Here is a 26,547-nt window from a genome sequence, read left to right as displayed (position 1 = left end):
CAATGTTAAACGAATCTAATTGTCCCATAAGATTTAATGTAAATGCGGAGGGTTAGGTTCGGCTCCAAGGAAATTTGGAGACACGGCGCTTCCCCGCTCCTGCCCCTCCCTCCCAGAAAGTCCTAAGCGCCGCCAAACAGCTGTTTAGCAGCGTTCAGGATTTTCTGGGAGGGAGTGGGAGGAGTGGAGACGTGGGGCTTTTCTGCTCCTCCCCCTTCCTCCGAGCACTTCGCGCTTAGGACTTTCTGGGAGTGAGGGGCAGGAGCGGGGAAGCGCTGAGTCTCCCCTCCTCCCCCTCCCTCCCAGAAAGTCCTAAGCACCGCCAGACGGGGGGGAAGCGCTGGGAGGGAGGGGGAGGAGGCAGAGAAGTGGAACTTGTGCAATGCTTCTTTGTAAAGTCAATTCTCTTCCACAGAATCTTACAAGCAGGCAGCCAAACGACGTTATAAGGGAGCACTGCACAACTTTAAACGAGCATGTTCCCTAATTGAGCAGGGACATAACATTGAAACATTAAGTGCGACAACATTAAATGAGGAGTTACTGTAATTGGCTGAATGGTGGATCACCAGCGAAATCAGAAAGGTTCAGTTGTAAGTGGTGGAGAGAGAAAAGAATAGACATCAGGTAAGCCCCCCCTCCAGAACATTAAGGAATGGCCTTTAGAATCACAATCTCAAAAGCTTCTGACCCATGCTCAATATTACTCTAAGTCAGAGGTCCCCAAACTGTGGGGCAAAAAGAATGAAAATTGTTGATGCCTGTGACCCAACAATTATATCTTTTGACTAGAGTTTTCATAAAATACATTCTTGCTTATCCCACTTTACATAACTCACACTAGACACTGGCCTTAGTAAGCCTATGGCAAGGAGTGTGGGAGGTAGGGCAAAGGGTGAGGGTGCGGGGTGAGGGCTTTGTCTGGGGGTGAGGGCTCTAGGGTGGAGCTGGGGATGAGGGGTTCAGGGTGCAAGAGGGGGCTCAGGGGTGGGGCAGAGGGTTGGGATGTGGTGGGGGTGAGGGCTCAGGCTCTGGGGGCACAGGTTCTGGGGTGGGGCCAGGGATCAGGAGTTTGGGGTGCAGGCAGGCTGCCCTAGGGCTGGGGCCAGAGGACTCTCCCCAGCCCTCTCACCCCGCCAGCAGCAGCTAGCTCCCCCCACGGGCAGGCAGCACAGAGCTCCAGGGGAAGGGCCTCTCTCTCCCCCTCTGCACGGAGCTCCGGTGGAAGGGTCCCTCTCTCCCTGATGGCAGCAGCGAGCTCCGGGGCCGAGGGAGAGGCCCGCAGCAGCCCTGCAAGCCCCAACTTGCTCCCCCCCCAACTCCCCCCCTACCTCTCTCCTCTCCAGGTCCTTGCTGCGCGGCCCTCTAGAGCTGCTGCGCAGCAATGATCGTTATAATTTGAATTAGGAATGTGACCCAGTGCCTGACATTCTGACACCCAATAATGGGTCACAACCCAATACTTCAAAAAACACTGCCCTGGGGGATGCAGAGGAATGTTCGAGGGAGTGGGGGGTGCAGCTGGGGCCTGGGGCAGCCTCCTTGGGAGGGAGCGCAACCCACCTCTGCTCCTGGGTCCGGCTGCTGGCATCCTGGCTGCCGGCTCCGCACCCAGGGCCCTGGCTGTGGCCAAGGCTCCACTCCCGGCCCTGCCCCTTACTCCAGCTCTGGTCCCAGCCTCGGAGCCCTTACCCCTGTCCACCTTTCCCCCGGGAGCTGTGGCCCTGCTCCCAGCTCCAGGGTGGGAGTGGGGAGGGAGAGACAGAACTGAGACAGAGGTAAGCAGGGGCATGAGGTAAAAAGTTTGGGGACCACTGCTCTAAGTTTTACCCAAATGTATGCTATCAAAGAATAATCAGCAATCTCACCCATATTTATGACTGCAGCAGCCCTATTTAGAAAATGACATTGAGATGAACAAGAGAAAAATGAGATTTCTCATAAATATGGCAAAAAAGACATAGGATATGGGGCCATCAGGCAGAGCAAGTTTGTCACTCATTTTTTTCAATACCCGTTCTCTAAATCCCAGCTATTGTCTTAAGAAAAAGACAGACAGTTTTTTCCATGCATCAGAACAACAAAGAGAATTATCATCTCTCATCAACAATCCACAGTGAGAACGGCACTGTACTGTTTTTCAGGAAGGAGCTCAGGGGAAAAAGAGAGTTTATAGACACATACTTGCAGAATGCGGTCTCCTTCTCGGATCCGGCCATCTCTGGCAGCAATGCTGTTTGGATCAACCTGCATCGGACGGTATTCAAAAACTGAGCATGAAAAGATCTTAACTTCAAGCAACTCAATTTGTAGAATTTGTAAAAATGCCATTGTTTACATTGTGGAAAGACAGTTTAAATCTTTATTCAGTCAGATGAACATAGCAGTTCTGCGAATAATCACAGAACCTTGTTATAAAACAAATCTAAATACAGAGAGGGTTGAGCTGGTGTATGATTTTCAGAACAATATTTTTCCACATGACTGTCAAGCACTAACCTTCAGCTGTCATAGAGCAGAGTATTAATGACAGAATTCTTAGGCTCTGGAAATTCACTTTGGGCTGAGGTGATTTTGAAGTCTTGCTAATGAGTGGTTGATATCTCCACACAGCAGGTTTATGTCTGCTTAAGGAGATGGTATAATCTCCTTTTCTGAAAACATTTATTTTTAAATGATTGTATCAGCTATCAAGGTGTGGATTTTTCAGTTCCCAAAGAATTACAAGAAAAACAAAGAAAGATCTACAGTATAGCGATCATTCATGGATCCTCTACACCGGGTCTGATTTAAGTTGCTTAATTTAAAGTTAGCTTAGCATAAATAGCTATTTAGGGCTCCATTAACAGTTTATCAGAGTCACAATAGCTCATCCTTGAGCAATGACCTGCTCTTCATAGGTGCAATACTATCTATCACCTTTCACTTGATGGTTATCTTAAACCATTTATTTTACCTTGTCATGCCAAGAGCAATTTTTCAACCTAAACATTTTGAGCATTGCATTTGGTTTGCAGGTTACATCTTGTACAGATATTAGATATTATTTTCTTATTGTGCATTGCAGACAAAAAATGAGTCTGAAGAGTTTAATCAAGTATGAAAGACAATATAATTAAATATACTGTGACAAAGTTCCTCCTCTATCTTGGTGGGTCCTGAGCTTATTGGTGGATTTTCTTGCCTCAGAGATTCACCATGTGAGTTGGGGAACAGCCCAGAGACCTTCCCCTGTGGAAGAACCCACAGTCCAGGTCAATTGGGAGGTTTGGGGGGAACCTGGGCCCGCCCTCTACTCCGGGTTCCAGCCCACGGCCCTGTGGACTGCAGCTGTCTATAGTGCCTCCTGTAACAGCTGCATGACAGCTACATCTCCCTGGGCTACTTCCCCATGGCCTCCTCCAAACACCTTCCTTATTCTCAGTACAGGACCTTCCTCCTGGTGTCTGATAACGCTTGTGCTCCTTAGTCCTCCAGCAGCATACCCATACCCTCTCCCTCTCCTTGCACCTCTTGCTCCTAACACTCACACCACAAACTGAAGTGAGCTCCTTTTAAAACCCAGGTGCTCTGATTAGCCTGCCTTAATTGATTCTAGCAGCTTCTTCTTAATTGGCTCCAGGTGTCCTAATTAGCCTGCCTGTCTTAACTGGTTCTAGCAGGTTCCTGATTACTCTAGTACAGCCCCTGCTCTGGTCACTCAGGGAACAGAAAACTACTCATCCAGTGACCAGTATATTTGCCCTCTACCAGACTCCTGTACCCCACTGGTCTGGGTCTGTCACAATACACAGTGTTGTTGTAGCTGTGTTGGTCCCAGGATATTAGAGAAACAAGATAGGAGAGGTATCTTTTATTGGTCTAACTTCTATTGGTGAGAGAAAGACAAGCTTTTGAGCTTATACAGAGCTCTTCTGACCTGAAGAAGACCTCAGTGTAAGCTTGAAAGCTTCTCTCTCTCACCAATAGAAGTTGGTCCAATAAAAGATATTACTTCACCCACCTTGTGTCTCTAATAGAATTAAACTTCCTTTGAAGAAAGGGCTGAGAGATTCCAAGCAGAGCAATACCCTCCATTTGGAAAAAGCAACATATTTTAGCTATAAAGGTATAAGATCCCTTTACCTTTTTTCCCCTCACAAGGCCAAACAGATATTAATAGTAGTGCTTATATACCGGTGGGAAGAGTTATTCTTAGCAAGTTTTATACTAATCCCTAATTTTTTATCTAAGGCTGTGGTTTTCACATACTTTGACAGTGTTGGTGGCAGTCACAGAACATTCTTTTTCCATTCCCATTTGTATGTGATTCACTTTATGGCAATGCAGCACAATTCATTCTGCTAAACTCACCCCACTTCTGGCATTCAGATTTTTGTGCTATGTCACCTGAAGGTGACAAATTGTGTATCAAATTCACTCACGGCAATCAACCCCCAGCTTGGACTCATAAAATGTTTGTCTTCTCATCTGGAAAAACTGCTCTCTTTAAAATTATTGGAGACTAACATTAAACTAAGGTGCCACAAGTACTCCTGTTCTTTTAACATTAAATTAATGCACCTGAAAGTCTTTCTAAGCCTGATATTGCAAGGTGCTAAATACCTCTTAGAGGGTGCTGAATACTCTCATTTATAATATATATATATGGAGATATACCTATCTCATAGAGCTGGAAGGGACCTTGAAAGGTCATTGAGTTGAGTCCAGTCCCCTGCCTTCACTAGCAGGACCAATTTTTTGCCCCAGATCCCTAAATGGCCCCCTCAAGGATTGAGCTCACAACCCTGGGTTTAGCAGGCCAATGCTCAAACCACTGAGCTGTCCCTCCCCCCCACTTCCCAGTGAAGTAGATGGCAGTTGAGATTGTTCAACACCTCAAGGTGTCAGGATCAGGCCTTCTGTTTGTTAGCTTGTAAAACAAAGAAGAGTGCTAGGACAGACTAGATTTTCTGACAGATTTATCTCACAGATTGTTTTATGCTGTTCCCCTCTTCCTTGAACATATGTGATCATTGTAAAAATACATTAGCCATTGTTATTGTTAACATGACTGCAGTAATGGGAGAACACAGAAGTGTGGAAATCAGAACTTTTGCTGACTTTCCACATATTTGTGGGATTTCATTCAAATTTTAGAGAATGCTCCGATTTTGCACTTTTCCTAATTATGATGATGTATTTATAGCATCACAATAAACAAATAAGCTGGTAATAATTATATTACTTGGGCAACATAATTTACTCTCCTAATTGAAAGTGACAAGTGCTGGCTGACAGCCAGTATTACTGTAGTCAGGTCTCAGAACACTTGTTTCTATTTTTCCATTGAGTCCCCTCCACCACAACTTTACCTCACTGACATAGATTCCTGTGTCTTCCTCATCATCTGTTCTGTAGCAGACAGTTAGCCCCAGCTTCTCTTGACTGCTAACACGACACAGCTCGACCTCCTATGAGAAAACACACAAACACAGTGTGGCATTTGTCTTGGGAAGAAATTCTGCAGTAGAATGGAGAACTAAGTCACTGAGATTCTCTTGGACAACCATAGAAAAGTTTTAATAATCTCACTCAATACCATACAATATGTCTCCCCATCCACATTATACCTTTCATTTTGTATTAACAATCAAAATATGCAAATCATGGGATGAGTAAATTGTAGCTGCCTTTGGACAGTCTCAGTCTGCAGCATCGTGTGCATTCTTATGAGGAAAACATCACTAATAAATAAAGGAAAGAAGTCTAAATATATTAAAGTTGTAAGCTACATAAGCACAGTTAGGTAAGTCATGCCTAACTCCGAGAAATATGGATTGCACTGATTTTGCAGGATTTTTTGGGGCGGGGGGGGGGGGGGGCGGCTTTTGGATCATAGGAGCTGCTTACAGTATATTACATAGTCATTTTACTCCTATCATATCAAAAACTGATTTACAGGATAGAGGACAGGCTGGCTACTCATCAATCGATCCATCACAAACGAGTGTCACTCTCTTTCCCTTGCAAGCTAAGTCATAAAGCAAAACCACAGCCTTCTGTTAATAACATAATTCATCCCACAGCCAGCTCAGTGCCATAGCTTAATAGTAGGTGTTGTGAGATAATTGATGGATGTGTCAAGGATTATCCTGGGGAGTTGCTGTGGTATCCTCTCTGTTACCCGTGCCACTCTTGTATTCACACACTACTGCAAGGATTTTTGTACAAAATATGCCTTGTGGCTCATCATTTGAAAACTAATAACATTGTGGTTAATAATATAGTTGTGAAATATATGTAACAATGCTCTATGTGAAATTATGGACACTCACTAATATTATGCTTTAGAGTCTGTGAATAAAAAGTCTACAGACCAGGCATGTCAGGAGGACAGAACAGGTTTTCTCCAGACAAAGGAAACATCTCAAATCAGGTGTGGCCCAAAGTCTATGGTCTGTTGTGGAGGCTGCAGCTGGAGAGAGAATTAGCATAGTAGCAACCACCAGTGGGGGAAGAACCAGGATGGAGTCTCATCTTCCATACCTCATGTCTCCTTTATTGAGCTTGAACTAATGAACTTTATCTGGGTGCTCTTCAGAAGAATAAATTTCAATGGATCACTGAACTATAAAGAGAGGGGGAGCAAACCCCTAAGTTATTTCACTTTAAGGAGACAAAGAAACCAAGCAATTTGATCTCTGTGAAGAGTCCTGGCCAGTCAAAAGCTGGAAAGAAGATTATGGATGAAAGAAACCATCCTGAACAAAAACTAGGCTAAGTTTTAGACTTTTAGATGGGTATTTTCACTTTTATTTGCCTGTAGCCGTCTTCACCTTTATCTCTTTTACTTGGGATCACTTAGTCCATGCTCTTTTGTTAAAAAAATTGTACTACTTTTGTTATAAATCATCAACGCTGGGTAAGTTCAGTTGTGTACTTCTAGTAAGCTGACAGGTTGGAATGTTATATTGTCTCTGTAGAGGGACATGAACCTAATACTTTTTCTGTGAGGATCCAGGGAAAGGGACTGCAGGATGACGATTTTGGGCAAATTTGGGACTGAAAGGGTCCTAAGGTCAGAATGCAAGGAGCATCCAAATTGGGCAAAGCCAGGGTGAGACTTGTGGGCTGCTGGCAGGCTGTTGGGGTCAGAGCTCTGAATCAAAGCTGCACAGTCAAAAGACATCGTGGGTTACAAGACAGACTTTGGTTGAACTACTTACTGCCCTGGTGAACCCCAAATGTCATACTCCCCAATTATGAAATGATACTGAAAACATATTCTTAGTGCCAGATGTGCCAGCTATGGTGTCTCAGGAAAAGTACAAGTGTCCGGGGCAGAGCAGAGTCATTACTACTACACACAAGTACAAATATCTAAGATTTCACATGGGAAACTTATACCAAATACAAGTGTTGAATATTGTGAAATAAATAACCTTAGTAAAGAATAATCTATTATATAATAGAGTGCCTTAAGTTTGTTTGAGAAACACTGGATTTCTTTACAGCCATTCTGAAAACTACATATGGGGCTAGATTGCGTCTGGCTCTCCTGAATGCACGAATGGGAAGAAGAGAAGAGGCCACAAGGAGCCTTCTCCTCCCACTATTACCTGGGCATGATACCAGCCCTTGCATCCAGGAAGCACATGGACTATCCCAGTTTAGTATTTACAGCAGCACTAGCCTTCCCAAAGAGAGCAGGAAGGGTGATGGTGGGTCTGCGTTCTCTTCTTCTCCTAAGCAGCAAACAGAGGTAATCCTATACCAGGGGAATGAAGGCTGCCCTTCAATTTGTGAGTCACAGCTATACTCCCAACATGCCAGAGACTGCACTAACCTAGGGCACAATGCCTTTAAAGGATAGGAAGGATGGTCTAGGCACAGGGCACTGCACTGGGACTCAAGAGATCTGACTTCTCAGTCAAGCAAGCCACTTAATCTGACCTGTGCCTCAGTTCCCCATCATAACATAGGGATAGTACAGGGGTTGGCAACCTTTCAGAAGTGGTGTGCCGAGTCTTCATTTATTCACTCTAATTTAAGGTTTTGCGTCCCAGTAATACATTTTAATGTTTAAGGTCTCTTTCTCTAAGTCTATAATATATAACTAAACTATTGTTGTATGTAAAGTAAATAAGGTTTTTAAAATGTTTAAGAAGCTTCATTTAAAATTCAATTAAAATGCAGAGCTCCCCGGACTGTGTGAGTGCAGTGTGAGGACCCGGGCAGTGTAAGTGCCACTGAAAATCAGCTCGCGTGCCGCCTTCGGCATGCGTGCCATAGGTTCCCTACCCCTGGGATAGTACCTCCCTCCTCACAGGGATATTATAAGGATAAAGTCCATTAATGACTGTCCAGTGCTCATATCCTATGGTGATGAGGACAACATAAATGGATACATGGAATTGCTCATTCTGAGGCAGTACATCATACTTCCTTCTCTGGACGATTATGGCTTACAATGACAATTTTGCCAATGATTTTCATGACATTTTGATTTTTATTAGAGAAATGCTGTAAAAGGGCACTACTGCTTATTGTATTCTTGTTCCTTCCCTAGTATATAAGCACATGCTCAATATGTGTAGTGTAAACTGTATAAACTTCTGACTTGATTTAAGACATTTCACATTTTAATAAGCTAATAAGAAAATAAGGGGAAAACTGTCAGATTATTTGTTTTTTCTTAGAAAGGAGAGTTGCTTTAAATACCTATTTATATGCTGAGGAGTGGAAAGGGCACGTGCTATATGTTGGGTTTTAAAGAAGGAAGCTGAAATCTTATTTCACGAAGAAAGAGAATTACTAACAGTGACCTGATTTTGGCATTGGGAGTGAAAGTATGTATACTGAATAGAGGCCTATTCAAAACTCGTAATAACTGATGCCTCCGGAGGGAAAAAGAACACTTGACTAGAATGGTAGCATTAGGAAGGAATTACAGTAACAAAACAGCTTCAATTACACCAACAAGGTGTACTTTTAAAAGAATAAAGAAGCTTGTGGTCCCTTGGAGGCCTATAAGGAAGCCTAAATACACCATAAAGGACTGAGACTGGGACCTTTAAATCAAGGCAAATGAGGAGCTGTGCACAAGCTGAAATCCATTGACTTTCATTGTCCCGCCAACACAACCTTCAAAACTCCCTGAACCGAGGATGGACAGGCACCCCAAGGACTGCTTTGAACATAATTTCTTCAGTTTATAGTGACCTTGAAGTTCTTTTGGATGATTCATCTCAAAATGCTTTTTACAATAAAGCTGTATGAATGTTTCACATTGGAAATTAACTGAACCCTTATGGAGGATGTTGGTTTAATGAGCAGAATTTAACTATTCAGGGCATGAAACAAATGAACAGGGACACATATTCTGGTCTTGGAGTCTGAAAAGTTTGTTAGGATTGTCACTGTATGAGGAAATGACTTGTTTGTATTTGATCACCATCCTTTACTGGATGGAATGCATCAGGCCTGCTTGTGTATTCTGCCCGAGTTGCTGGGGCTTTCCCTTAGCTCAACAGTAGATACCTGAGATTGTGTAGACAAAAATCTTAAATTAATTTCCCATTGGATGTGTATAAAGGTGGCGAATGACTGTGGTACCCATGTGTACGTGGTCCTGGATAATTATAATCTCTCAAAGAGATTGGAGACTCCTCTGAATATTCCACTTTGAAACACTGATATCTAAAGCTGGAGCAGAATTTCATGTTCTTTACTTTGTAGTCACCCAGTCTCTTACCCAGTTTAGGAAAGAAGCTGGAAAAAGTCTGATGTTTGGTATGGAAACAAGTCTTCCAGAACCAGAAGATTGCACATACAAGCTGCTAACTAAACCTAATTTCCTTTTCATGGTGTACAAGGCACATTAAGTATCCTACAGCATTACTCAAACCCAAGCCTAAAGTGACATTTTTTGAGAATTCACAAAGATTCTGCATAATACATTAAATCACCTACCAACCCAAGAGTCAAGAAGCCTTGCACCTGGGGTAAACTGGCATGGCTCCAATAACTTCAATGGATCAACACTGAATTGCACCAGCTGAGGAGCTGGTCCATAAAGCTCATTTCTCGTCCAGAGAAACATCTGACAATGGGCTTTGTGACAGCTGTCGGTGATTTTTCCCCACTGATCTTTAACAGAAGAAAGAATGAGTCTGGTGGCAGCAGTGCATATGTGAAAATCATGATTTTCCTCTTTAAATCCCTCTTGGGTACACATACATCTGTTTCCTCTTATTTTGTGTTTTTTGTTGTTTTGACATTTGACGACTCAATGGCCTTTCTTCAGAATTCAGTATGAATCCTGTGAAAATTAAGACAAAGTACAATGGCCCACATCTGCGGCAAGGATGGGAACAGAGGGCAGAGGCTGGAGTGAGGATCTCCCCCTAGCCTCCGAGAGGCAGCCATCTTCCAACATGAGAAGTATTCTGTTGCTAATGATAGAAATCAAAACAATGCCAGAAAACAGTACTCTCAGTTTTCTGAGACTTCTTTAAAACATTTAAGTAAATCACTTTAAGGATTGTCACCCCATGAAATATAGGAAAGTAGATTCTCGGGGGAGCACTTCCTTAAAAGACGGGAAAGATGACTAAGAGGAGGAGGCAATTCTTAGGGGGCTGGGGCACATAACTTATGAGGAGAGGCTGAGGGAACTGGGTTTATTTAGCCTGCAGAAGTGAAGAGTGAGGGGGGGATTTGATAGCAGCCTTCAACTACCTGAAGGGAGGTTCCAAAGAGGATGGAGCTCGGCTGTTCTCAGTGGTGGCAGATGACAGAACAAGAAGCAGTGGTCTCAAGTTGCAGTGGGGGATGTCTAGGTTGGATATTAGGAAACACTATTTCACTAGGAGGGTGGTGAAGCACTGGAATGGGTTACCTAGGGAGGTGGTGGAATCTCCATCCATAGAGGTTTTTAAGGCCCAACTTGACAAAGCCTTGGCTGGGATAACTTAGTTGGTGTTGGTCCTGCTTTGAACGGGGGGTTGGACTAGATGACTCCCTGAGGTCTCTTCCAACCCTAATATTCTATGATTCTATGATTCCTGAAGGTCTGAAGAACAGGTTAAATCAGTCACTCTCCAAAGAGATGGAGTAGTGGGTTAAGGGCTATACCTTTTTGCCCCCAGGTTAAAGGTCGTCATTCCCTTCAGTGATAGAAAACCAGTTTAAAGGCTGCCAGCCTCAGGAGACAGAGAATCAGGTTAGGAGCTGTCACCTCTTTGGAGGAAGCAAAGCTAAGTTAATACTGTCATTTCTTTGGGTGATAGGAAAGTAGGTTATAAATGTCATCCACTGGGTTGCTGTCTTTGTAGAACTGATGAAGAGAGGTTAAGTGGTATGACAGGAGTATGACAGTAAACATTTGCTTTTAAGCTGGGAAATGGAAAACTAGTTGAGAGGGCTTTTATATTGAGAGCTGGAATACAAGGGCAAGAACCACTTTTCCTTTAGAAAACATACCACCAGTTCCACATCAACTATCTCTGGTGAGACTCTTTTCAGAAAGACAAAAACTTTGGGCCTCATTGCAGTATGTCTGCAAGATATTAACTTGAGAACAGACCTTAATTTAAAGAGAAGCTCTTTTTTCCCCCTCACCCAGGATCAGACCCGTGAGAGTTATTAACCTGAGGGAGACTGCAATGGAATAATTATAAACTTTGAGAAATTGTTTTCTCTAGCATTTCCTTTCTGTGCACATTGTCAAAACTCTTCTCCGAGCCCTGGTCATCTTGCATTTTGAGTACTTCAGCTTCCTCCTGTGAGCATCAGCTACTCCCAACTACCCACCCCACACCTCTTAAGTTCATTAAAATTGTGGCTGTCAAGATCCTCTTTCCAGCTCATTGCTGACAAAGTCATCTCCTTTTCAAGTTCCTTCATTGGTTTTCCTTCTTCACCACCAGAAACGTCTTGTCCACATCTTCAAAGCCCTTCCCTAACCGTCCATATTATCATCTAATAGTGACAATGATCCCCACTTTTGTCCTACCAACGATGACAGTCTCAGTCACCCACTCCTCCAATATCCCCCCAGGCATTTTCAGACTTCAATACATTCTGCCCCAATGAGTGAGAATAACTCCCTATCCAATCTGAAAAGCCACCACATTATCCTTTTGAAGTCCCTCCTTGTAATTCACCTCTGTCACAAAGACTACAGAAATCTGCTCTCTGATAACAGCTAGATAAGCAAGCAGCCAACTGCTATTACTCTTATTGCTGCTACCTCTACAATCTGTGCATACACCTAGTCTATACGAAAACATCCTATTATTATTGTTGTTACCCTGTTCTTCTTCCCCCTCTCACCCCTCACTCAACTGTCTTGTCTTTAAGATTGTAAGCTCTTCAGGGCAGGGACTGTCATCCCGTCTATGTTTCTACAGCACCTAGCACAATGGGGCTGAGGCCTCCACAATAAAAATAAATAATATTATTTTTATACTATAAATGTAATTGTATACACTTGAGAAATAAGGTGAATGGAAATGTGGAGACAAATACAAATCAGTTACAATATACAGTAAGCTCAGTTCACTGCTTCCTGCAAAGGAGAGGCAATCTGCAGCCCTCTACACCAGTGAAGGCCTCTGTGTCAGAGGGGAGGGGAGGTAGCGTTCGCACTGCTGCTGAGTGACTCTGCAGTTAAAATCGAGACTCCATGTGAACCACAACCACTGAAACTGCAAGGGTAATATCCTGAATCAGACCCTCCCCTGGCCTCTCTGTTATGATCCTCCTGCAGAGTTGGAGTTACAGGTGCTTTACACCACCCAGTCCCCCATAAGGTGCTCTTTCCACTGCTGGGAGTCCTGTACCATGAGTCAAGCCAGTTTCTACCCATGTAATCCAAGCTGAATTAATCCCTGAATCAAGGGCAACTTCATTACACAGAACAAGTTACGGTTTATTCAATAGCTACAACAACTGGAAGTTCAAAAATACTATAAAAGTTAATTATTGTGAACTTGACATTCTATTCATATTAATAGGAGAGACCATGATGCAATTATACTGGACTCATCAGTGGCATTTGTACTTCTTGGGTTGCTCTAGTGCTTTTCACAGTTAATAAAAGACACATAAAAGAATAACACTGCCCCCAATCTTTTTATATTTCAATGCCCTGTCTTACACTGCAGACATTGAATTCTGTCTCCTTTTATGTCCATTTTCAATTATTTCCACTAACTACTATATGTGAAATGCATTAAGTCCAGTCTACTGTATTTGCAATAAAACTAAAACATTTCAATCAATTAGCAGACACGGGATGTCTCCTGTTCTGATAATGTATGACAAATGGATGGTCTGCATTTCATATATTATACATGAGGGAGACAAGGTGAGTGAGGCAATATCTTTCACAGATATCTTTCCACAGAGCTCTTCAGTTCCATGGAGCTCGAAAGCTTGTCTCTTTCACCAACAAAAGTTGGTCCAGTAAAAGATATTACTTCACCCTCCTTATCTCTCTCATATCATGGGACCAACATGGCTACCTCACCCTGCAGACATGTACAATACATGGCGTCCTAGACTTGAAGGTGCCTGAGACTGCATTGACAAAACAAACTTGTTGATCCCCCTTAGAATGAAAGCACTGGGCCCACTTCCAGGATGTCTTATTTAGGAAACCTAAAAAGAACAGATTACCACAGCAGAAGAAGAAGGAAACGCTTATTGATAGAAACAAAATTCTTCATAACAATTGCTTGCTGGAGCAGGAACTATAGGCCTTTCTTTAAGGCACTGGCTGTTGTGGGTGACTGGGCATATATTTTAGTATGTTGTTCTGGTAGTATTCCACAGTGAGCAGGAGAACTTTTCCTACCCTTCTCAATGAAGAAATGGTCATTTTTAGAAAACACTTAAGTGCCCTGTCTCTTAGATCTTCTGGATGGCTTTTAAACAGATTCCCAGAACTTATATTCTGTTTCTACAGTCTTAACTAAAGCACTGACCAGTCAAAAGTATTCATTCACATGAACAAACTAACTACTATCTGATGTCAGTTAAGAAATTAAATATGAATAGAGGAAGGCTAGTTTACAGTTAAAGCACACGTCTGGAAGAGAGAAGATCTGGGTTCTATTACCATCTCCACCAGAAACTGTGTGTGTGACCATGGGCATGTCACTTATCTTTTCTATTACTCAGTTTCCCCATTTGTAATATAGGGATAGTAATATCTACATCAGAGGGATGCTATGGAACTACGTCAGTGAATGTTTGTAAAATGCTTCAAGATCCTTGGTTGGAACTAGCATGGAAGACACTATAGAAGTTTAAAAAAATATAAATACTGCATGCCCCAGAATATATTTTTGCTATTTATAACAAACAATTGTTGAACAATGACAAAAGGATATGATATGATGACAAAATATAATAACTTTCATGATCACTAAACCCTTATAGTAGGGCTGTCAAATGATTAAAAAAATTAATTGTGATTAATTGTGAGATTAAAAAATTAATCACTATTAATTGCAGTTTTAATTGCTCTGTTAAACAATAATAGAATACCATTTATTTAAATATTTTAGATGTTTTCTACATTTTCAAATATATTGATTTCCATTACAACACAGAATACAAAATGTACAGTGCTCACTTTATATTATTTCGATTACAAATATTTGCACTGTAAAAAAGATAAACAAAAGAAAGTATTTTTCAATTCACCTCATACCTCTTTTGTTTATCTTTTTTACAATGCAAATATTTGTAATAAAAATAATAATATAAAGTGAGCACTTTACCTTTTGTATTCTCTGTTGTAATAGAAATCAATATATTTGAAAATGTAGCAAACATCCACAAATATTTAAATAAATGATATTCTATTATTGTTTAACTGTGCGATTAAAACTGCGATTAATCACGATTAATTTTTTTAATCAAGTTAATTTGTTTTGAGTTAATTGCGTGAGTTAACTGTGATTAATTGACAGCCCATGTAGTAATGGTCCCAAACAGACACTGTGATTTGAATGCATGTATTGCATTTCTGTAAAATAGATGAGAGTGAGAATACTTTAAGTCATTTCACCTATGTATAAACCATATTAGACCCCTCCACCTGGCCCCATTTAGCTCAACCTTCTTCAATGCAAAGGAACTCTGGGTTTTCATGTAATTTACACACCAATGTAGTGTGCCTTTAAATCCAGGCCCTGCACTAGGTCTCCAGCCTCCTTTGAGCAACTCTCAGGGGCAGGAAATGAGGGAAAAGGATGCTTGTGATCTCTCAGTTTAACAAGTATGTAGCAGTCTATTGTGGAAATTGTGAAGAAACCCTCTAGCACATTTATAGTTTTAAAAGATGAGGTCAGCACAGCCTAGTGGAGGGGTTATTGGGTCCTGTTGTATAAGAGGAGGAGAGAGTAGCTGGGCTGGAGGAATCCCTCAAACCCCACTGCTGGTGGGAAGTCAGACACAGCGAGTTTCCCCCCCAAGCCCTGCACTCTATAGGGGATGAAAAGGCTGTCAATTCTACCCCAAAGCTCTAATGTCCAGGGCACCAACAAATCCTTCTACTGGGTACCTCACAAAAAGATAGGATGATCTGGGACCTAGGGGTATATTTTGAAGGACACCGGAGGGAGGTAGAATATGGAAGCCTCCCTGGATTCTGGTCAGTTTCTATACCTTTGAGTGATTATCCAAACTGCCTGGCTACAAATTGATCCAAAATTACCCACCACTAGTTACAACCATTTGTAATGTCAGAAAAAGAAAGAAAAATTAGTCTCCCCCTCCCCCAGATTCTTTCATCTGAGTGTTTGGAGAGCAGAAATTTTAATGCAAGCTAATGATGTGCTGTAATCTAGGACTGCAAGAATTACAATTATAAAATAAATCAAGGTTCATTGAGCCCTGTATATATTTTGCTTCAAGGATTCACCCAATACCTGATGCTTCAGAGGATGAAGTGTAGTTTTCACAATAAAGTTTAGAAAGAAAATATAAACAATACAATAAAGCAAAACAGAAATGACTATTTGTATCTCAACTCTTCTTTGTGATCTGAAAAAAGCCTAAGAAACTACTTTAATTTTCATCCTGCTAATGGCACTTGTGACAAAATGATTAATTGAAACAGCACTGGCCAAGAGCAGAGTAATTTAAAGAATAGGTGGATAAAGAATGAGCTAAGAGAAAAATATCAATTTTTATTTTGTTTTATACTTAAAAAAACCCCAACAAACCTAACATTACAGTGGAAACTACATTTATTCCATTGAAGCATCAGGTATTAGGCCATTTCTGGAAGTCAGTGGGACTACTCACATACTTAAAGTTAGGCATGTGCTTAAGTACCTTTCTGTATCGGGGTGAAATGATATTCTGGGGTGTGACCTGTTATATGTAGTTATGACTTAGCTGCTCTCTACACTTACAATCAGGGTTATCATACTCTGTTAACACAGACAGCTTAATGTTACCTGCTTCTTGCTAGTGGCTCTCTGTAACCCATGGAAACCAAGTAAGGGAATCTCTTCCAGTGTCATACATTTGTCCAATAATCTTATGCTATTGTCGCCTCTCCTATTCTGATTCCAGACTCGGAAATGCTTTGGGCCTATTCATTGTTAAGGATCAGCATTCCATATGGCAGACTGCACTGATAGTATCACTCTAATGATGCTCTCTATTTTACCTATATAACTGGTAGAATATCCCCTTTCAGAATGGAGAATCACCAAACATTTAGGCTGCTTTTTCTTGTAATGCTTAAACCTCATACTTCCGTGTCTGAGGCACAAAAGTTATTTGCAATCATTAGCTAATAAATCTGCTGGTAAAATCAAAGTAGCTACTACAAACAATGTCTGAGATAATACACATTATCTCTGTGGAGGGAACTAAAAGGACAGGTGAGAAAGACGGTAGAACTGTATTAACCTGTCCTCCACCCATAATCAAGCCCTATGATATTAAAAATCTAAGAGCACCATCATGGTTCCAAAAGCATAGGGTCAAATTCAGAGGGGCTATCAATGCTGATGTTAGTTACACACCAATACATTGGTGTGGTTGTAAAATGGTGTGATGAACACACTGAGGAAACAAGAGAGTGGGTTTGTAGCAGAAGGAGCAATCAGCAGGAGATTGAAAGATGTTCCCTGGGCTTTATTTTACACCACCGTTTCTATCACTTAATTTGTCTGATAAGGCAGGAGAGGTGAATGTCATGTTCTGATGACAACAGTATGTACTTCACAAAGAGTAAAAGTGCTTCCTGAAAACAGAAGTTTGGTGTTTTAAACAAAACCTCACACTTGAGGTCCCTAATCCAAATTATGTTTTCATTCCTGTTCCACAGATTCATTGTAGGCAGAATCTTTGTTTACCACTTCTATCTTTGACAGTGGATGGGAGTAATGGGATGAAACGGAAAAAAAATGAAATGAAATCTGAATGCCAGGAAAAATAACTTCAACAGTGAACTTTAGACATTACTGATCATTCTTCACCAGACCACTTATCTCCATGCAGATGCAGGAAGTTGGTGAATTCTTCACTGAACTTTTAACAAAGGAATTTCAGTAATTCTATTTCTGGGGCCCATATTTTAGATTCTGGTCTTTTAGGAGGCCTTTTAAAAATATGTTGATTAAGTAATCCTGTGTGGTTTTTTAAAACATGCCAGTCAGGTAAATTACTCTCCCAAATAATCTCCATTGGCAATCACTGGAGCCATTTAAAAACAGGATTGAACAAAACACTTAAGAATACAGTGTATGTAGAGAACATTCCTAAACTGGCAGAGGGGTGTCCTATATTAGTGGCTCTCAACTTTTCCAGACTACTGTACCCCTTTCAGGAGTCTGATTTGTCTTGCGTACCCTCAAGTTTCATCTCACTTAAAAACTACGTGCTTACAAAATCAGACATAAAAATACAAAAGTGTCACAGCATGCTATTACTGAAAAATTGCTTATTTTCTCTTTTACCTATAATTATAAAATAAATCCACTGTAATATAAATATTGTACTTACATTTCAGTGTATAGAATATAGAGCAGTATGAACAAGTCATTGTTTGTATGAAATTTTAGTTTATACTGACTATGCTAGTGCATTTTATGTAGCCTGTTGTAAAACTAAGCAAATATCTAGATGAGTTGATGTACCCCTTGGAAGACCTCTGCATACCCATGGTTGAGAACCACTGGCTTACATGACCCAATAGGCTTAAATGACCAGAGTAGATAATTTACATTTCCATCTCTAATTTATTTTATTCTATGATAAATCCAGTTTAGAACAATAAATCTTTATTAATATCTGCAATATCAGAAATGGCAAAAGACAACAGAAATTTTCAGTTAACTGGAAAAGTTCATTATTTGTCATGCCTAATAACAATTAAACATAAAAAAAACTCTCTAACACTTCATCTTTATGATAACTGCATGTTCAGGGTAGGCCACTGTAAAGGATCAGTTTACAGGAGAGATTATATAAGGAAAAGGCCTATGACTTGGGCCTTTCTTAAATGTATCAGTAAAAACATTAGAAAAGCTTAAGATTCCATAGGGAAGGCAAGTTAGACTAAATGAAAATAAAGTTTCCATAGATCTAAGAATTATCAGAAGGACACATAGACTTATGTTCTCTTGTCAGAGGATCTTCCAGGAAACATGTTAATGTCTATATAACACAGGTTAACTATAGGATATTCATGAGAAGTGTTTAGTATACAGAATTGCGTCATTATCTACAATAAATGTTGGAGGCCAACATATAGGGTTGCATTCCGTTCATACACAAAAGAGTAAACTCAAGTTTCAATTTTTCTATAGATTTAATTTACCAAACACCGGCCACTGTATTGTTCAAAAAGAAGTATTTTTAATCAAAAAAAGCAGCACTCTTATTCCTCACATACCATCATTGTGGGAGGTAATGATCATCTTAGGATTTTAGCTGCACTCTTTCCAGTTACCCCTTGGGCTTTCCTATTTCATAGAATTTACAACCCATTCTGCTAAATGCCTACAGAGAATTGGTCAAGTTCAAGCTTTCTCTTTTAAAGCAATTGAAATTCTTCAGTTGTGAAAATAACCTAATGAAATGGACATCGTTTTTCCTCTCTAACACTCCCATTGTGTTATGTTATGCAGATTTTACATAGGCAGGCACATCCACAATGTATTTGGGGGCTATTTGGATGGAAATAGAAAAGCTATGGAGCAAGACAGAGCCAGTCTAGATGTAAACAAGCTGGAATTGCTGGCAGCTGTGCTGTTACAAATAAAATTGCATTCCCCACTGTCTTCTCACTTATCAATTTTGACAGAAGACTGTCCTGACTTCTCATAGAAAGCATTGAAAAGGACAAATCACATTGGATATCAGATTTGCCAGGATGGATTTGGTTGGTAGCTTACCACAAAGAAACTGAGGTTTATCTCCATTTCACATGGTGGGGAATGACAATACTCTATCCAAGGGGTGGGGACACTATAGGATAAACTGTCTTTTAATCCCCCCCTTTTTTAGTCTGTTTTAGTTTTAGATTTGTTTACATTGCAGCACAAGCAGAAGATTCCAGCAAGCATTTCTCAAATACCAGATCCAAAAGCAAAAATAATAGCATGAAAAGGGCATTTAAAAATATGATCACTTTTCTCTCATCCCCATCTCTATAGTTACAGTTAAGGTCATATGCTGCTCTGTGTCCATGTGCAGGACGCCGTCAGATGTCAGCATATGTTAGAAAAATAGTACTCACTGTTAGAAAAGTGTTACCAGGATATACACAGTACATGTGATTCCAACACTTGAACACCACTATTTTGGGTGAAGAATTTTTTAATAACTACTGACCTAGACAAATAGGTGACAAATCTTTTAGTAGTAAGCAAGCCTGATCTCAGATCTCATACCAATAAACCATTATCTTCCTTAGGCTATTACAGAATAAACAGTTGGCATATGGTGCTATATTGCATTGGAGAGCAGCAGCAGTGAGGAGCACCAACTGCAGCTGCTGAACATGAAGTAACACTCCTCAGCAGCTGCACCTGTAATCTGCTGACCACTAACCCGTGCACCTGTTCTATGGCTGTGCTATACATAAGGTCTGACTGATCCAGTGGTCCTTTCTGGCCTTGGAATCTATAGGTCAGCTGCATAGACTGGAGGAGCAGCATGTTGGCTGGTTAGGGCAGTGGGTGAGAGGTGAGTAACAGTTGGTGGGCAAGTGGCTTGGGGAGGGCGAGTGGGTAGGTCTGGAGTAGAGAAGCCGCAGAGCTGGACTAGGAGAGCTGGTTCTGTGAAGAGAAAATTTTCCTGCTTGGTTAGAGCACTGCAACCCTTTGATCACTGAATCATTTCCAATGGGAAAATGTAAATGTGCCAGAGTGGGACAAAAGGGGTAAAAGTATGGGACTTGTGTGCACAACATTTTAAAGCCAGTGGGCACTCACATGGTGAATCTGGCCTAGCTGACTTACTTTTAAAGAATGTTTAAGCTTCGAGCTTAAAAGACTCATGGCAGACTTTAAAGGGAGTGTGTCTCATAAGCAAGTCAAAGAGAAGAAAAATTCTTCAAGGATTATAAACTTCCTGGCTGCAAAAGGCTCCACAGCTATCAGCACATCCTCCAGTTAGTTACAAACATCCACTTGAACTCCAGTTTCCCCTCTACTAGCCATTACAAGTAACAGTGAATTTCCAGATGCTTGTCAGAGGACAACCTCAATAATCCCACCCTGTGGGATGTAGTAAACGTACAGCACCTTAGACTCTAATAAAAAGCAAATATATTGCATGGATTTTTCTGGACAATCACACAAACTAGAAAACAACATGCCCTCAACTTATATTTGTTATTTTAAATAAATCTACTTTACATTTATTCTCAGCCTCGATTTATCTAATTTTACCCTCTTGACTAAATCTCTCTCTCTGTATCTGTTTCAGTCTCTCTATTTTCTCTCAGTCTCATTTATCTCTTTAATTAATATGATATGATATGATGATATGATATTATATCTTCTTTTTCCTCAGGTGATTTTCCTTGTTTTTGACCCTCACCATGGAAAACTGTCCATGCTGTTCTTATTAGAATTATCTAATTGATCTACTTGTGAATGGTCTGAGATTGACAGAGGTTTCCCTCAGTGGGTTTGTGCCTTCTTCTCAGAGAGATCCACAGGGTAGGGATGAACAATTGTGCCTATTCAGCATCCTTCCTGGGGCCAGTCTTGGTCATCACTCCTGTTCAATGCCTATGTGAGATGTGAGGGAGAGACAGGGAGAGGAGTTTTGGACTGAGGTGTCATCAGTATGCTGAGAATACTTAGCTGTAGGTCTCCTTTTCAGTCAGCCCAGATTCTACAGTTTCCCTTCTTTGCTAGTGCCGTGTTGAAATAAGGGCCTGAATGAATTCCAAATGGTGATGATCAGTCCTGACAAGATGGAAGCAATGCTACTTGGCAGGGGGAAGCATTAGATTAGGGGAATGTGGTGGGGTCATGGTGGCACTTATTGTAAAATTTATGATATGTCCTTTAGTTAAATTGACTTAGAGCCTCTAAGGGTATGTCTTCACTACGGCCGGATCAGCGGGCAGCGATCAATCCAGCAGGGATCGATTTATCACGTCTAGTCTAGATGCGATAAATCGACCCCTGAGCACTCTCCCGTCGACTCCTGTACTCCAGGTCGGCGAGAGGCGCAGGCAGAGTTGATGGGGGAGTGGCAGCAGTTGACTCACTGCGGTGAAGACACCACAGTAAGTCAATCTAAGTATGTCGACTTCAGCTACGTTATTCACGTAGCTGAAGTTGCGTAACGTAGATCAATCCTCCCCCCCCCCCCCCCCCCCCCCGCAAAGTGTAGACCAGGGCTTAGTTCTACTGGAGTCATCACTGTTCTTGGATTGACCTTGTCAGAAATTTGACAAATTTTGACAAAAAATGAAAACAAAATTCATTTTCAGATGAATTTGCAGTGAAATTTTTTGACTTGGCATCAAAAAACAAAACCACAAAAACTAAAATTGCTTTATTTTTGAGCAACTGAAAATCAAAACATTTTGGCCTAAAACTGAAAATGTTCAGCTGAAAGCTACAAAACCCCTACAAATTTCTGGCAAAATCTGAACCATTTTTGGCTATAGGCCAAAACTTTTTGGATTTGGGGTTTCTGACAAAAGAAAATTATTTTTTTTTTTTTTTGAGGAAAGCAGACACTTTCAGCACGCAATTCCAGTTAGTCAAAAACCCAATTTGCCACTGAAAACAGGTTTCAACACCAAATTTTCAACCAGCCCTACTCCTGGATTCTCCATGACCTCTAGCTCTCATTATCATCTGCAGCTGGCACAGAGGCTGCAATTTTTTCTCTCTGATACAGTCTTTATAATGGCCTATTTACAGTCTTAGTTATCTCCAGGCTAAGTGACTGTAATTCACTCTTTGGTTCAAGCATGGTTATTTCAAGGCAACATGGAATCTTTAGTTGGTGCAGATTAGAATAAGCTGCTCTTACTGAATGGGGTGAGACACTATGAGCATATGACTGCTCAAATCTTTGCATTGACTTCTTTTTCATTTCTGTCTGCCGTCCAGTGTGTTGCATATTAAAGCCTTGAATGATCTGGGACCTATGAGAGCCCCCACCTCCCACTTTATACCCCGGTGCAGCTGAGATTGGCTGACATGTTTTTTGCTGTCCTTTCCCACAGTCATGGGCTCTAAAACTAATGGCAAGGCCTTTTCAGGTGAGGACCCCAACTTTTGGAATTCACCCCATACTTTGGTGGTGTGACAGCACTCAAGTCTGACAAACTTCAGGGCACAGAGCCAGGCCTGTTAAAATAACACGAAGGAGAACTGTGTGAAGGGGAGTAACCAAAGGAGGGAGGGTAAGAGAATTAAAAAAATGAAGGATTTTCTCAATGTCAAAGATCTTAGGTCATTACTGTGGGTAACTTCTTTTCCTTCCAAGGCACAACCTTGTAGGCGTCAGCTGCTCCCAAACCTGGATTCCCAACTCTCCTTATGTCTAATAAAAAGCTCCCTGTTATAACTTACAGCTCACTCTAAACTGCAGCATATGTCCTTTTCTAGCTGATGAGTTTAGTTACACAAAATCCTAAGGTTTATATGATTGTCACATCTCAAATTGAAATTAACTGAGGATCAGCTTGGCATAATTAGCCTTCACTATTCACTTATTCTGAGTAAATTCATACTTTATTTTTGCTTGTATTTCAAAATTACTGCCCAGCACTTGGCTGTATATACATCATTATTACTGCTGACTGCCTGCTTTAGGATTGAAATGAGTGAGAAGATTTATTTGCCTCATCATCACATTCTAAACATCTATCCAGCCAATCACAATACAGGAGATACAACAGATGTGCTAACATCTGCTGTGAAGAACATTTATCTGGCCAACAGAACAGGCAGCTACGATTTCAGACTCTTAAAACAGATACAATTCCACATGTTTGGACATTCTTGACCTAAAACTGTGTGAAAGCTATTTTGGATTAATTAAAATCAAGTTGCCGAAGATAATGTTTCAATTCTAGACAGCTGTGAGAAATTAATACAGTTGCCTACACTGCAATCTGTTAAAAGGAAAATACTGTGAAAAGACAATGTTAAGTTTGCACATTTAAATCAGAAAAAGTCAGAAAGTACATAGGTTAAGGGTCCAGCAGCAATACCAGCTCACCTATATGTCTATCTGCTTTATGATATATACATAGTACAATATATAAGCGTAAATTAAGCCAAACATTTGATCATAAAAACAGGCATACAAAATTATCCAAAGTCATTTTTATATCACATTTTGTTGTTTCCCCCCCTCCCCACCCCCAGGACTGCAGCTCAGGCAGCCCCTGGGGCTAGCCACTGCTCAGGTGGTCCCTGCAGCAGCCAATACGGCTGGCCCTGGAACATAGTCAGTATATCGGATGGTGTGGTTGGCTATGGGGCCACTCCAGTGGTTTGCTGTGGGGCTGCTCCAACAGCGACCAGAATGGCTGGCCCTGGGGTCAGCCACACTGGCTGCTGCAGAAGTCATGGAGGTCGCAGAAAGTAACGGAATCCATGACTTCCGCGACCTCTGTGACAGACCCACAGCCCTAATTATTATTACTACATTACTATTACATATTGTGACTACATTATTACTACTACTATTATACTAACACTATTTTAAGACATTTTAAAAGGAAAAGTAGTAGTTATAATTTTCTTCCTTCTCAGGTCTGTATAGTTGGATCCATGATATTAAGACTTTTAAGGTGGAAGTGTATGAACAATAGTACCAATAAAACATTTAAAAACTCTTAAAGATTTCTATAATAGTTTTACTGCAAAATATGGGGCATATAAAGAATACATGACAGTGTATCATAATAGTATAAAAATTGCCTAAAGATAAATCTTCATCAAAATGGATGATTTACAATCCACAGAATTCTACAAATAGGAAAACACTGCAAACACCTTGCTCTTCATTCTTAGAATGAATAATAGACACCATGTATTGTAATGTTGCCCAAACAATAAATTGCTGAAAAACTAAGCTCACTTTTCTTCATTTTCTTTGGAAAACCTAAGCCCTGACAACGAGGAAAATTTTTTATTATCTTTCAGGTGGAATGAGGAGTAACCTTGTGTTTGTTTTATGAAATCATGAAACAAAATGAGTATCACTGACTTCATATATTTTCCTCTTGTTCTAAAACACAATGAATGGTAATAACTTTGATAAATTTGCCAATGTCAGTTTTGTGTCTTCTTCTTCAGTGATGTTTGCTAGTTAGAGGCAAAATCCAAGTCTGTAAATTGGGATATTCATTACCTGTGACAGCTACAGATGACAGCAATTTCATCTGCTTTGAATGTCAGCATTTTGTAGGGAGTGATTCTAAATACATATAAAAATTAAGAACAAACAAGCACAACAGCAACTGACCTGACATCTTACTTCATCTAAATGATCCAGTGATCTCCATATCAAATGAAAAGAGGGAAGTGTGATTTAGTGGCTAAAATAGGAGTGTTACACTGGTCTACAATTTTTGAGAAGTCGTCTGCTTCAGAGATAAAATGTGCTATTTATTATGTACTTTAATGTGCTGAATTCAAATATGACAATTAAAACAACTGATTGGCTACTGTTTCTAAGATATTTAAGTTTTTACATTTTATGTCTATGTATATTGTGTAGATAGTAGAGTTTTAATCATAAATTGTAAACCTAGGTCTTTTCATGTGTTTATGGTTGCTTTACATGATAATATTTCACCTGTCCTGTTTATGTAACACTTTAAAAATCAGCAAAAGGGTTATATAAATAAAATTTATTATGAAACAAAAGGCAAAAAACTATTATGTACATAGTTTAGTCCTATTCAGTGTCTACTCGGCGCTTCTTGGCTTGTCTCTTGTATTCATTAAATGGAGCATCTCTTGTCACTGTCCAGCAATAGTCTGCAAGCATTGATGGGTTCCATTTGCCCTGATAGCGTTTCTCCATTGTTGCAATGTCCTGGTGAAATTGCTCGCCGTGCTCGTCGCTCACTGCTCCGCAGTTCGGTGGAAAAAAATCAAGATGAGAGTGCAAAAAATGTATCTTTAGTGACATGTTGCAACCAAGTCTTTTGTATGCCTTGAGGAAGTTTTCCACCAACAACCTGTAGTTGTCTGCCTTGTTGTTTCCGAGAAAATTTATTGCCATAACTGGAAGGCTTTCCATGCCGTCTTTTCCTTGCCACGCAGTGCATGGTGAAATGCATCATCTCAAAGAAGTTCACGAATATGAGGACCAACAAAGACACCTTCCTTTATCTTAGCTTCACTTAACCTTGGAAATATTCCACGGAGGTACTTGAAAGCTGCTTGTGTTTTGTCAATGGCCTGGACAAAGTTCTTCATCAGACCCAGCTTGATGTGTAAGGGTGGTAACAAAATCTTCCTTGATTCAATAAGTGGTGGATGCTGAACACTTTTCCTCCCAGACTCCAATGACTGTTGGAGTGGCCAATCTTTCTTGATGTAGTGGGAATCTCTTGCACGACTATCCCATTCGCAGAGAAAACAGCCGTACTTTTTGTATCCAGTCTGCAGACCAAGCAAGAGAGCAACAACCTTCAAATCGCCACAAAGCTGCCACTGATGTTGGTTATAGTTTATGCACCTCAAAAGTTATTTCATATTGTCATAGGTTTCCTTCATATGGACTGCATGACCAACTGGAATTGATGGCAAAACATTGCCATTATGCAGTAAAACAGCTTTAAGACTCATCTTCGATGAATCAATGAACAGTCTCCACTCATCTGTATCGTGAACGATGTTGAGGGCTGCCATCACACCATCGATGTTGTTGCAGGCTACAAGATCACCTTCCATGAAGAAGAATGGGACAAGATCCTTTTGACGGTCACGGAACATGGAAACCCTAACATCACCTGCCAGGAGATTCCACTGCTGTAGTCTGGAGCCCAAGAGCTCTGCCTTACTCTTGGGTAGTTCCAAATCCCTGACA

At 40.8% G+C, this 26,547-nt stretch overlaps 1 protein-coding gene across 3 annotated transcripts in view; it reads right to left on the bottom strand.

Moving 5' to 3' along the window:
• PDZRN4 (PDZ domain containing ring finger 4) overlaps nt 1-26,547 on the bottom strand; it is a 368,942-nt gene that overhangs the window by 18,329 nt on the left and 324,066 nt on the right. For all 3 annotated transcript variants that reach the window (XM_054024438.1, XM_054024447.1, XM_054024456.1), the window contains 2 exons: nt 5,355-5,453; nt 2,185-2,247 (listed from right to left, as the gene is read on the bottom strand). In XM_054024438.1, the coding sequence (XP_053880413.1) occupies nt 2,185-2,247; nt 5,355-5,453 (162 nt within the window). The remainder of the gene's footprint in view (nt 1-2,184; nt 2,248-5,354; nt 5,454-26,547) is intronic.

This window comes from Malaclemys terrapin, chromosome 1 (genome assembly GCF_027887155.1).
Source record: "Malaclemys terrapin pileata isolate rMalTer1 chromosome 1, rMalTer1.hap1, whole genome shotgun sequence".
Lineage (NCBI taxonomy): Eukaryota > Metazoa > Chordata > Testudines > Emydidae > Malaclemys > Malaclemys terrapin.
Note: the sequence above shows the minus strand (reverse complement) of the source record. Positions and strands in the feature narration are given on the sequence as shown.